The sequence below is a fragment of the Boleophthalmus pectinirostris genome, unplaced genomic scaffold (assembly GCF_026225935.1).
Source record: "Boleophthalmus pectinirostris isolate CB_2022bp ecotype Guang Dong unplaced genomic scaffold, ASM2622593v1 HiC_scaffold_6, whole genome shotgun sequence".
Taxonomy (NCBI): Eukaryota; Metazoa; Chordata; class Actinopteri; order Gobiiformes; family Gobiidae; genus Boleophthalmus; species Boleophthalmus pectinirostris.
Window position 1 is genome coordinate 42,424,843 of NW_026571447.1, and position 12,500 is coordinate 42,437,342.

General features: G+C 51.7%; 2 protein-coding genes across 3 annotated transcripts in view; one reads left to right on the forward strand and one right to left on the reverse strand.

Moving 5' to 3' along the window:
* The window catches only part of atp2c1 (ATPase secretory pathway Ca2+ transporting 1), a 30,688-nt gene extending 23,061 nt beyond the window's left edge, over positions 1 to 7,627 (reverse strand). The window contains exons 1-3 of one of the 2 annotated variants that reach the window (XM_055163595.1): positions 7,472 to 7,627; positions 266 to 367; positions 54 to 170 (exon numbers count right to left, since the gene is read on the reverse strand). In XM_055163595.1, the coding sequence (XP_055019570.1) occupies positions 54 to 170; positions 266 to 367; positions 7,472 to 7,495 (243 nt within the window). In that variant the 5' untranslated portion in view covers positions 7,496 to 7,627. Of the gene's footprint in view, positions 1 to 53; positions 171 to 265; positions 368 to 2,197; positions 2,412 to 7,471 lie in introns of those variants that run through there. The other variant, XM_055163593.1, reaches the window with a different exon arrangement.
* Positions 7,628 to 9,516: 1,889 nt separating this feature from the next.
* Positions 9,517 to 12,500, forward strand: part of pik3r4 (phosphoinositide-3-kinase, regulatory subunit 4) — a 63,645-nt gene continuing 60,661 nt past the window's right edge. The window contains exons 1-3 of the mRNA XM_055163622.1: positions 9,517 to 9,883; positions 11,314 to 11,488; positions 12,379 to 12,500. The exon at positions 12,379 to 12,500 is cut by the window's right edge and continues 48 nt beyond it. Coding sequence (XP_055019597.1) covers positions 11,315 to 11,488; positions 12,379 to 12,500 — 296 coding nt within the window. The 5' untranslated portion in view covers positions 9,517 to 9,883; position 11,314. The remainder of the gene's footprint in view (positions 9,884 to 11,313; positions 11,489 to 12,378) is intronic.

Here is a 12,500-nt window from a genome sequence, read left to right on the forward strand (position 1 = left end):
GGAGCCAGGGCCATAGTCCCGGTTTAGTCCCGGTTTCGTCCCCGTGTTGTTACCTGGGAAATGTACTTCTTCCATAGCGGTTCTTCTTCACTGATGTCAAACTCGTTCCAGCCGTGATAGCGCCTCCTGCGGGCCACTTCCTCATGGGTCAGACCACGCTGCAGGTCAGCCTGAAACACAACACCACAGGGACCGAAACCAAGAGGATCAGGATCAGTATCAGGGTCAGTATCAGGATCAGTATCAGTATCAGTCGTGTTGTTACCTGTAAGAGGCAGGTGACCTCGTTCACTGGGAGCTCACTGGCTTTTTTGGAGCTCAGCACCGGCACCATGATGTCATCCTCACTGCAGCGTCTGTGGGAAGACTGAGGGGGCGGGGCCAGGAGGAGGGGCGGAGACGGGGGGGGGGCGGAGACGGGGGGAGGGGAGACGGGGGGGTGGAGACAGGGGGGCATTATTAACGAGGTTTAGAGGCTTCACTTTTGACACCCCAAGGGCCCGATGACGTCACCACTGGGGCTGGGATCGTTGAGAAGTTGCCGATACCGATACTCATCTCGATACTGGGCAGTTTTGGTTCGATTAGATGAATTTCAAATTGATTTGAAAAGGTTCAATAAAAATAAAATCTAAATCATGTGACTCTAAAAGTCTTTGTTGAACCTGTTCTAGTGTAAAGTTCATATGAAACACAAATATTTTAATCCCCAAAAAAAACTGTGAAAATTGTGTAAACGTTGTAAACAGGCCCCGGCCTCTTTGTCACATGTTTTGGGGGAAGCTCTGAACTGTTAAATTTCTGGTCAAATATTTTTCTAATATTGTCAAAAGCTCTACACAAATCTATTGATTTAAGTCCTCTTACAGCAGGACTTGGATTAATAGACTCAAAAGTTGTTAAAATAAAATCTGAGCGTCTGTCACCTGTCTCTGTTTGCACCAAGATTCATTTTATTGAAGTGGAAACGGGCAGAGCCTCCGTCACATGTGAACTGGTTCACAGATGGGTTAGGGTCCACGTGACATCACAAGGTGGAACAGAATGTTCGGAGTTTGAGATTAAACAGACTCATGATAACTTTATCATGTAAGTTAATAAGTTAATCAAACGTGTGAAGGTTTCTGTGATACAACAGCTTTACACACACACACTTCACACACACACACAATACACACACACAATACACACACACACAATACACACAGATCCACAGACCCACACACACACAGACCCACACACAGGTATTTCTCAGCTCTGTGTTTGTGTTTCACAGCACTGAAGCATGATGGGAAATGTGAGCAAACAGTGGCCCCGCCCCCCGTCCAGGTCTCCGGGTTCTCCAGGTTTGACTCCCGGAAAAACTCTAAAGTATCGAGACTGAAATTTATGTTTAAAAAAAATCAAATCTGAGAGACACGTCCCAGAATCCTCCATTTCACAACGGGAGGGCATCTGACGCACAAACTTTGAGAGTTGAACAAAACTGAATTGATCATAATTGAAATCTGAGGGGCCCGGCACACGCTCTGAGGGGCCCGGCACACGCTCTGAGGGGCCCGGCACACGCTCTGAGGGGCCCGGCACACGCTCTGAGGGGCCACAAACTTTGAGATTTGAGCAAAACTAAATTAAACACATTATAATGTCAAACAGCTGATGTGGCTCTAGAGTCGTTATGTTTATATGTCGTAAAGTTGAATTTATTGATGCAGATTAGTGCCGATAGCAATAATAATGATGATCATTTTAATAGAAAAACGTTCATGATTAATCGATAATCGATCGTTAATTCTTCCGACGATCGATTAAGAAAATTTCATCGAATGCCCATCACTAGAATCGAGTATCGAGTATCGAGTATCGAGTGTGTTCTTTAGAATCCAAGTCCAGTCTGAAGTTTCTTTAGCCTCTGTTTCCTTCACGTGTTTCTGAATCTGGTGTTTTATTAAAGTGTAATTATGAGTCTAATGACTCTAATCACATCTGTGCACTTCAGTCCTGCCCTGCACCTGCCGCCCTCCGCCCTCCGCCCGCCGCCACAGGTGCCAACAGGTGCGGACAGGAGCGGCAGGTGAGACGAGTGTAGCTGCATTCAGACACGTCATTACAGAGACGACTCCCGCAGCAGCACAGAGACCGTACGAAAACCATCAGCGATAAACCGACCCAACACCACCTCCAGACGCTCACTCACCTCCGGCTCTGCAGCGAGCCGCTCCGAACTCTCACACTCCGACATGATCCAGGTCAGAACCGGACCAGAACCGGACCAGAACCAGGACTAAAGCAGCACTAACCCAGGACTCCAATGGGATTAAATCAGGTCTGAACCAGGACTGTCCAAAGACTAAAACTCATCCTAAACCAGGTCTAAAACCAGGTCTAAACCAGGACTAAACCAGGACTAGAGGAGGACTAGAGCCAGTCTATCTGAAGACTAAGTCAGGACTAGAGCCGGTCTCAGGCTGCGTGTCCGGCTGGAGGTGTGGTTCAGGCTCAGGGGGAGGAGACTGTCATATTTCTTCAGAACAAACATTCAATTCTTCAGAGAATCCACCTGATCCTCCTCACACGCCCACACACCTGGACCTGAGCCAGACACCGGGTCTGGACCTGAGCCAGGACCAGGACCAGGGACCAGAGACCAGAGACCAGAGACCAGAGGCCGAGTCTGGACCAGGAGCTGGAGCAGATCCAGACTAAACTGATCCTGACGTTTCATTTTCCACACTTGAAATATTTCAACAAAACCCAAATCTGCACTTGGACAAATATTATTCACACACAAGTGACAATCCTGACGGGCCAAACCGGGCCAGAACCAGGTCTGGACCTGAGCCAAAACCCCAGTCTTGGTCTGGCTGAAGTCCAAACCAGAGTCCTGGTCTGGCTCAGGTCCAGACCCGAGTCCTGGTCTGGCTCAGGTCCAGACCCGAGTCCTGGTCTGGCTCAGGTCCAGACCCGAGTCCTGGTCTGGCTCAGGTCCAGACCCGAGTCCTGGTCTGGCTCAGGTCCAGACCCGAGTCCTGGTCTGGCTCAGGTCCAGACCCGAGTCCTGGTCTGGCTCAGGTCCAGACCCGAGTCCTGGTCTGGCTCAGGTCCAGAGTTTGCTCAGCAGACTGAGTCTGTGGTGTTTGTGGGCGTCTCCTGTGACCTCGTGTTGCCTCTGATGAGAAGAGTTTGCTCAATGGCACAAAGCCAGAACTGTCCACACACACACACACACACACACTATATACACACACATTACACACATTACACACACACACACACAGCACTTTAACATGAACACACAGTCCAGGTCACTTCAGCTGGTCCGGGGTCTGGTCCTGGGTCTGGTCCGGGGTCTGGTCCGGGGTCTGGTCCGGGGTCTGGTCCTGGTATGACTGGAGCTTTTCCTCTGAAAATCAGGACCAGGGTTTTATTTTGATCTGATGAAATGTGTGTGTGTCCTATTTTCAGTCCCGACACGGACCACAGACTCCAAAGTGGAACAGCCCGTCCAAAAATACTGCCAGGGCGTCTGAGGGCCCGGCACACGCTCTGAGGGCCCGGCACACGCTCTGAGGGCCCGGCACACGCTCTGAGGGCCCGGCACACGCTCTGAGGGGCCCGACACACGCTCTGAGGGCCCGGCACACGCTCTGAGGGCCCGGCACACGCTCTGAGGGGCCCGACACACGCTCTGAGGGCCCGGCACACGCTCTGAGGGGCCTGACACACGCTCTGAGGGGCCCGGCACACGCTCTGAGGGGCCCGACACACGCTCTGAGGGCCCGGCACACGCTCTGAGGGCCCGGCACACGCTCTGAGGGGCCGCACACACGCTCTGAGGGCCCGGCACACGCTCTGAGGGGCCGAACACGCTCTGAGGGCCCGGCACACGCTCTGAGGGCCCGGCACACGCTCTGAGGGGCCTGACACACGCTCTGAGGGCCCGGCACACGCTCTGAGGGGCCTGACACACGCTCTGAGGGCCCGGCACACGCTCTGAGGGGCCCGACACACGCTCTGAGGGCCCGGCACACGCTCTGAGGGCCCGGCACACGCTCTGAGGGCCCGGCACACGCTCTGAGGGCCCGACACACGCTCTGGAGGGCCCGGCACACGCTCTGAGGGGCCTGCACACGCTCTGAGGGCCCGGCACACGCTCTGAGGGCCCGGCACACGCTCTGAGGGCCCGGCACACGCTCTGAGGGGCCCGACACAAGAACAACAGAGAACACGACACAAGAACAACGGGACCCAGTTGTTTCTGTCGACTTCAAACTTTTCGTTTCATTGGTGAGTTTCAGTTTCTTTGTTTATTTTCCGTGTGGGACTCGGGGAACGTTCCGACACTCGGGGAACGTTCCGACACTCGGGGAACGTTCCGACACTCGGGGAACGTTCCGACACTCGGGGAACGTTCCGACACTCGGGGAACGTTCCGACACTCGGGGAATGTTCTGACGTCTTCTGTGTCGTCACGAGTCACAACAAGAACCAAGTAAAACTAGTTTTACTTGGTTCTTGTTGGGAAACAACTTTTCGGTTCCTGAACGTTCTGATTTCCGGCATGAACACGTGAGTCGGTTCAAGAATAAGACGATTCTGTCGACCTGAAAACACCGACAGAGGAACCGACACACTCCTGCTGTGAAGGAACTCGCACACAAAACCTGTGATTCTGATCACTCTAGGTCTGAGTAATCTAGTGATCTCTCCTAGGCCCTGGTCAAACGTTCAGACTGAGCTGCACATGTCCGACAGGCCCCCCCCGCACACACTCACATGCACACACACACACTCACACACACAGACACACAAAGGCCCATTGTCCAAGTCCCAGCCTCCTCAGGTTAGAACCGAAACCAGATCCGGACCCAGGACTTGGACTCGATCTTGGACTTGGACTCGGCGTGTGGGACATTCTGATCTCAGAGGGACTGGAGCGTCTCTGTGGGGACGTCACGCTCTCGTACACTGGACACACGTGGACATGTCCCGCAGTGGGGCTTTAACCCGAACCCTTTTATCCAATCACAAGAGCTGCTGATCACAGCCCCGCCCACATCTCAGGTAACTCTGTTTTCATTGGCCGCTGACTCCTCCCTGTTATTTGACTGAATATGCAAATGAGCCGAGACATTAAACAAACAAGAAAAACGGGACTAAAACAGAACTCAACCAGGTCTAAACCAGGTCTAAACCAGAACTAAACCAGGACTAAACCAGGTCTAAACCAGATGGGGGTCATGTTGGGGTCAGAGGGGCTGTTGTTTCAGGATGTTCTCAGACCCAGGGCCATAATTAAACAGATCCTTTAATTATAGTTTAGTCTCATTATCCCAGAGCTGCAGCGTGAGAACATCACAGAGTCCACCACAGAACACCACAGAACACCACAGAACACCACAGAACACCACAGAACACCACAGAACAACACCACAGAACACCACAGAACACCACAGAACACCACAGAACAGACCACAGAACCACACACAACCCAGAACACCACAGAACACCACAGAACACCACAGAACCTCACAGAACACCACAGAACACCACAGAACACCACAGAACCTCACAGAACACCACAGAACACCACAGAACACCACAGAACACCACAGAACCTCACAGAACACCACAGAACACCACAGAACCTCACAGAACACCACAGAACACCACAGAACACTCACAGAACACCACAGAACCTCACAGAACCTCACAGAACACCACAGAACCACACAGAACCTCACAGAACACCACAGAACCTCACAGAACCTCACAGAACACCACAGAACCTCACAGAACACCACAGAACCTTACAGAACCTCACAGAACACCACAGAACCACACAGAACCTCACACATCAACCACAGAACCTCACACCGGTGAGGTTTGTGTAACTGGTGAAAGATCCAGCTGCAGACTTGAAGAGTGACCTGCTCAACCTGATCAGGAACTCACCTTTGATAAAGTCACTCAGAGTCACAGAGGACAGACTTATCTCACCTCACACCCTCACCTCACCCTCACCTCACACCCTCACCTCACCCTCACCTCACCCTCACCTCACCCTCCCTCACCTCTCACCTCACTCACCCTCACCTCACCTCACCTCACCTCACCTCTCACCCTCACCCTCACCTCACCTCACCTCACCTCACCTCACCCTCACCCTCACCCTCACCTCACCCTCACCCTCACCCTCACCCTCACCCTCACCTCACCTCACCTCACCCTCACCTCACACCCTCACCTCACCTCACCCTTCACCTCACCCTCACCTCACACCTTCACCCTCACCTCACCCTCACCCTCACCTCTCACCTCACCTCACCTCACCTCACCCCCTCACCCTCACCTCACCTCACACTCACCTCACCCTCACCTCACCCTCACCCTCACCTCACCCTCACCCTCACCCTCACCTCACCTCACCTCTCACCCTCACCTCTCACCTCACCTCTCACCTCACCTCACCTCACCCTCACCCTCCTCACCTCACCCTCACCTCCTCACCCTCACCCTCACTCACCCTCACCTCTCACCCTCACCTCACCTCACCCTCACCTCACCCTCACCCTCACCCTCACCCTCACCCTCACCCTCACACCCTCACCTCTCACCTCACCCTCACCCTCACCCTCACCTCACCTCACCTCACCTCACCTCACCCTCACCTCACCCTCACCCTCCACCTCACCCTCACCCTCACCCTCACCCTCACCTCACCCTCACCCTCACCTCACCCTCACCTCACCTCTCACCTCTCACCCTCACCCTCACCCTCACCTCACCTCACCCTCACCTCTCACCCTCACCTCACCCTCACCCTCACCTCACCCTCACCTCACACCCTCACCTCACCTCACCCTCACCTCACCCTCGGAGCCTCCACGGGGGCTCGGAGCGCTCATCCCCGCTGGCTCTGTGGCTCTTTAGCGCCGTTATCTCCACGGCTCCGGCTCAAGCCTCTGCCCCGCTGACTCGCTCTGTCCCCAGGGTCAAAGTTCACTTTGCTCACGGTTCAATCGCGCCAACGGGCAAAACACCTGACGCACCGGACGCACCTGACGCACGTGACGCACGGGACGCACAAGCTGACATTAGCCGTTAGCCACAGTTAGCTCCTGTTAGCTTCAGTTAGCATGCTAAAGCTCCAGCTCCACCGGCTCAGACAAGTTTAAAGAAACAAACGGCCCCGACACAAAGTCCGTCCCGAGGCTCCCGAGCCCGGCTCCCCCCGAGCCCCGCGGCCCGCGACAGGCAGAGACACGCCGGAGCTCCCGGAGCCTCCCCGGAGACCGCGGCGGGCTCCAGCCGCACACAGCGCTCCTCTCCCGGCGTGAGGAACCCGGACTCTCCGCCGCTGCCCGGGCTCCTCCGCGGCTCAGGGCGGGAGTCCGGAGCGCTGAGGCCGAGGACACGAGCTCGTCTCCCGGGGGAAAGAGCCGGGACACGCCGCTGTTCACAAACTCACCAGAAGCTCCCGGTTCTTCAGCATCTTCCGTGAATCATCTGGACCGAATCTGGACCGGAGTTCACCCGGACCGGGACGGAAACGGACCTTCACCGTAAAAGCCCCAGAGCCGCACAGCCCCGCGGACCCCGACGGACACCGGAGCTTTACTGTGAAAGGGCCCGCGCTACTTCCGCTTTCAGACGAGCCGCAAACACGGAAAAAAACTCAAGAAACTGAACCAAAGAGGCCTAATAAAGACAAATATTTATAAAAGACTGGAAATAAACATGGAAAAAAATCAAGAAACTACAGAAACTGACCCTAACCCCAACTAGCGAGGCCCTAAAAATACTTTATATTTATAATCGGCGGTATATTTGTAGGAAGTCCCTCTGCTCCGAGTCAAATCATGAGGTTTATGAAACATGAACATGAGCCCAGACACACACAGATTTTTACTTTCTGGTTGTGAACATTCACACTGGGGAATTTCATGACTGTTACCGTAGCAACCGTGTGGTACACCAGGCCCAGACTCTCCAACGTCCCGGAGATCTAATGTGACCAAAACAAATACAACAAAACTCTTTATTTTGTCCAAATCATGTTTAACATCTCAGAAAAAAATCGCTTCATGTGTAAAGTGTGTCAGACTTTTGGACAGAACTGTGGACAGTGTGATGTCATCAGTGTGATGTCATCAGTGTGATGTCATCAGTGTGATGTCATCAGTGAAGTAAAATAGAACTTCCTGTCATTTCCCACATGTTTTTCCTTTTTCTCTCGTTTCTCCCGGACACAGACTCGGATGAACTGATTCTTCGTCTCCTGAAATCACTTGTTCTCGAGTCTGTGAGGAAATCAAGACTGAGCAGAAAACTCAACTCAGGTCATAAAAACAAACCGCTGTCGTCGTCTTTTGAGCTGCTCAGGGGAAAGTTCCAGAGTCTCAGTTTATTTAGTTTAGTTTATTAGTTTTTTAATCAGGGTCATTCACATAAAAACACAGAGTCATGTGTTTGTGCAGGTTCAGTCTCTGGACGAGTCGAGTCACAAATGACGAACAGTCAAATTAAATACAGTGTTTATTAAAGTGAAGGTGAGTCTGGTCTGTGAGTCTGGTCAGTGAGTCTGGTCAAACTCTCAACAACTCAGGTCCTGTTCAGGCTCAACACAAACTCTCCACATTTACACACATTATTCACGTGCACTGACTCGGGGCAGATTCAGATTCACGTGCACTAACTCGAGGCAGGTTCACGTGCGCAGGTTTGTTTAGTTCAGCCGGTTGTTTGCAGACTCAGCTGTGATTCGTCTCGGGGCAGACGGAGGAGTGACCCGACCGGAAAAGCGACTCTGATCTTCAACACGAGATTTAAACGTCACGACACAAAACTCGTCTGTAATTAGAACACGTGAGCGCGACGCTTTTGTTCCAAACACAAAGGAACCTGACGCATTTCTGACACAAATAAAACACTCATTAAAAGACAAGAAAAACACAGATATCACATGAACTAAACCACCTCATGATGTCATCGTCTGGTGATACAGGAAGTGCTCCACTGTGTTTTTAAACTCCACACATCTTCACTAGAATCATCTGGAACATTTCAATCTCGACTGAACTAAAGGGAAAAGGAGCAGTTCACTTCATGACATCACGAGGTGGAACAGAGTGTCTGGAGTTTTGCAGATGTAACAGACTCAGAATAAACAAACAAACAAACGCAAGGAACAGCTCTGAGTGTGACAGGAACAACACAACAACAGAACATTAGAACATTAGAAAATCTGAGCATCAAAACAGTAGAATAGTAGAACATTAGAACAATAGAACCTGACTTACAGCTCACAGTTTTTTCTGATATCGGAGCTTTAAATGATGTATAAGCTCTTGTTTTTTGTTTTTTTACTGAAATTTGTTTATTACGTTTATTTATTTATTTACGTTGTATTTGTTTATTTTTTGTTTTTTTGTTTGTTTTTGTTTTTCCGTCCTCGTTTCACGGGTGTGACGTCACACTGTTGACAGCACCAACCCGGAAACACAACATCAGCTGCGCCGCGGCTAGTTCCGGTTAGCCTTTAGCTCCAGCGCGTCGGTTCTTCGGTTCTTTTTTTCACGCAGTGTTTTTCTTTTCACCCGGGACACCGCGCTCCCCGCGCGCTCACGCACCTTTACACATGTAGTGCGTGAAAGCCGCGCACTTTGGACCTGAAAACCGCAGTTTATCTCCAGCGCCGCAGCAGCTCGTGACCACCGCGGCTAAAGCCAAAGCTAACAACAACTACAACAACAAACAACAACAACAACAACAAACACCAGAGAGAAAAAGAACCACACCCGGGAGAAAGACACACACCCGGGAGAAAGACACACACCCGGGAGAAAGACAGACGCAGCCGGGGAAGAGTCTCCAGACGCAGGTAAACAGCTCCAGATGATTGAGTCCAGTTGTCCCTGTTTGTCCTGTGGGACAGTCCGAGTCCTGAGTCCGAGTCTGTCCCACAGATTTATACAAAAACACTGATTTGTCCCAATTTATACAAGAAACGTCCCAGTGTCTCTATTTCTGACCTGTTTGATCTAAACCAGGACTACATCAGGTCTAAACCAGGACTAAACTAAGACTAAACCAGGACTACATCACTGCCCACCTCTGCCAGAGTCCTGCACCAGGTCTGGTACCCACAGGGACCCGATGGGTTCGGGGAAATAGTTCCTGAAAATGGGCGGGTTTTAACGTTCTGGAATTTACGGGTGGAAATTGATTTCACACAGGCGGGTCAGAACTGAACCAGGACTAAACCAGGACTGAACCAGGACTGAACCAGGACTAAACCAGGACCGAACCAGGACCGAACCAGGACCAAACCAGGACTAAACCAGGACCGAACCAGGACCGAACCAGGACCGAACCAGGACCGAACCAGGACTAAACCAGGACTAAACCAGGACTAAACCAGGACTGAACCAGGACTGAACCAGGACCGAACCAGGACTAAACCAGGACTGAAACCAGGACTGAACCAGGACTGAACCAGGACTAAACCAGGACTAGAGAGCGAGAGTCCGTGGATCACAGTGTCCTCAGTTCTTACCTTGGGTGCGGCGCGTAGCTCTGCTCTGGTCCTTTTGACTGCGATCACTCGATGGACTACAGACCTGTCCAACACTGAGTCCTGGTTCAGTCCTGGTTCAGTCCTTGTTCAGTCCTAGTTCAGTCCTGGTTCAGTCCTGGTTTCAGTCCTGGTTCAGTCCTGGTTCAGTCCTGGTTCAGTCCTTGTTCAGTCCTTGTTCAGTCCTGGTTCAGTCCTGGTTCAGTCCTGGTTCAGTCCGTGGTCTGTGCAGCGTCTCGATCCGTGTTTGTTCTGTTCAGTAAATAAACTTGTGAAGTGGTGAGAGTCGAGTCTGAGTTTGTTTTCATAATGAAGTGAAATCGTTTAATTTCATTTCATGATTGTAATTCTTGAATTCTTCTTCAATTTGTATTCAGATGGATGCTTCAATTAGAAAACTGTAATTTGTGTGTGATTTATCGCGGGCACAGGTGGGCACAGGTGGGTACGGGTGGGTACAGGTTTAACTCTGATAAAACTCACGGGTTATTGGGCAGGTGTGTGGTGCTGAACTGTGCCAGTGCGGGTTTCCAAAAATGGACCCGTGCAGGACTCTGACCTCTGCCTCTCTCTGTGCCCACCTCTGTGCCCACCTCTGTACCCACCTCTGTACCCACCTCTGTGCCCACCTCTGTGCCCACCTCTGTGCCCACCTCTGTACCCACCTCTGTTCCCACCTCTGTGCCCACCTCTGTACCCACCTCTGTGCCCACCTGTGCCTCTTGTGTGCCCTCCAGGATGGGGAACCAGCTGGCGGGCATCGCTCCATCGCAGATCCTCTCCGTGGACAGTTACTTTTCAGACATCCACGATTATGAGTACGACAAGAGCCTGGGCAGTACCCGCTTCTTCAAAGTGGCACGAGCCAAACACCGAGAGGGGCTGGTCGTGGTCAAAGTCTTCGCCATCCAGGTGCGGTCCTGCCTGCCCCTGCCTGCCCCTGTCTGCCCCTGTCGCCATCTGTCACTCTCAGGCTCATCATTTCACACGACAGTCTTTCTGAAACACCCTCAGAGTTTCACAGAAGGTTTAGAATCAGATGAAGATTTGATCTGTGATGTTTTATTTCTTTTTGTTCTGTTGAGTCGTTTTGTGTCTTGAATCTGCTGCTCACACTCACCCAAGACTCAGCGACCGACGACGGTTTGACGAATCCTGAGGAGACGATGGGAAGTGAAACCGTGTGCAGCTCCTTCAGGTTTTAAAATCAGACGACAAGACACGAAAATGTCCAGAATTCAGCGTCGACATGAGACAGAAACTCAAAGAAACGTCAAACGTCACTGGAGGAATCTGGGTTCCAAACTTGTTCTCCTTACAGAGATCTTCATGAACTTGCTCTTGTTTCTCTCCTCATGTTGGTGTTGGTCCAGATCCTTTAGTCCAGCAGAAGAATCTTTCCTCTGCACATTTTTATTTGTTTCCAGTCGGTGAAGTTTTTCCAAATGTTTTGTTGAAGCTTCAAAATGATTCTGTTTGGGAGAGAACGACTCAACCTGAAAACACAACAAACATAAAACATCACAGATCAAATCTTCATCTGATTCTAAACATTCTGTGAAAATTTGAGCTTATTTCAACAAGAACTAACAAAATGATTGACCTGTGAAGTGACGCCACATTTTTGGGACTGCATTTTTCAGTTTGACTTCAGATGAAATGTAGAGTTTATTTTTCCTGTTTCTGTGGGCGCCAACGATTCTCTGCCCTGTCTGTGCCCCTCACCCTCTCCCTGTGCCCCTCACCCTCTCCCTGTGCCCCTCACCCTCTCCCTGTGCCCCTCACCCTCTCCCTGTGCCCAGGACCCGTCTCTGCCGCTCACGAGTCACCGTCAGGAGCTGGAGGAGCTGAAGATTCGTCTTCACTCGTGTCAGAACTGTCTGCCCTTCCACAAAGCCTCGCTCACCGAGAAGGCCGGGATCCT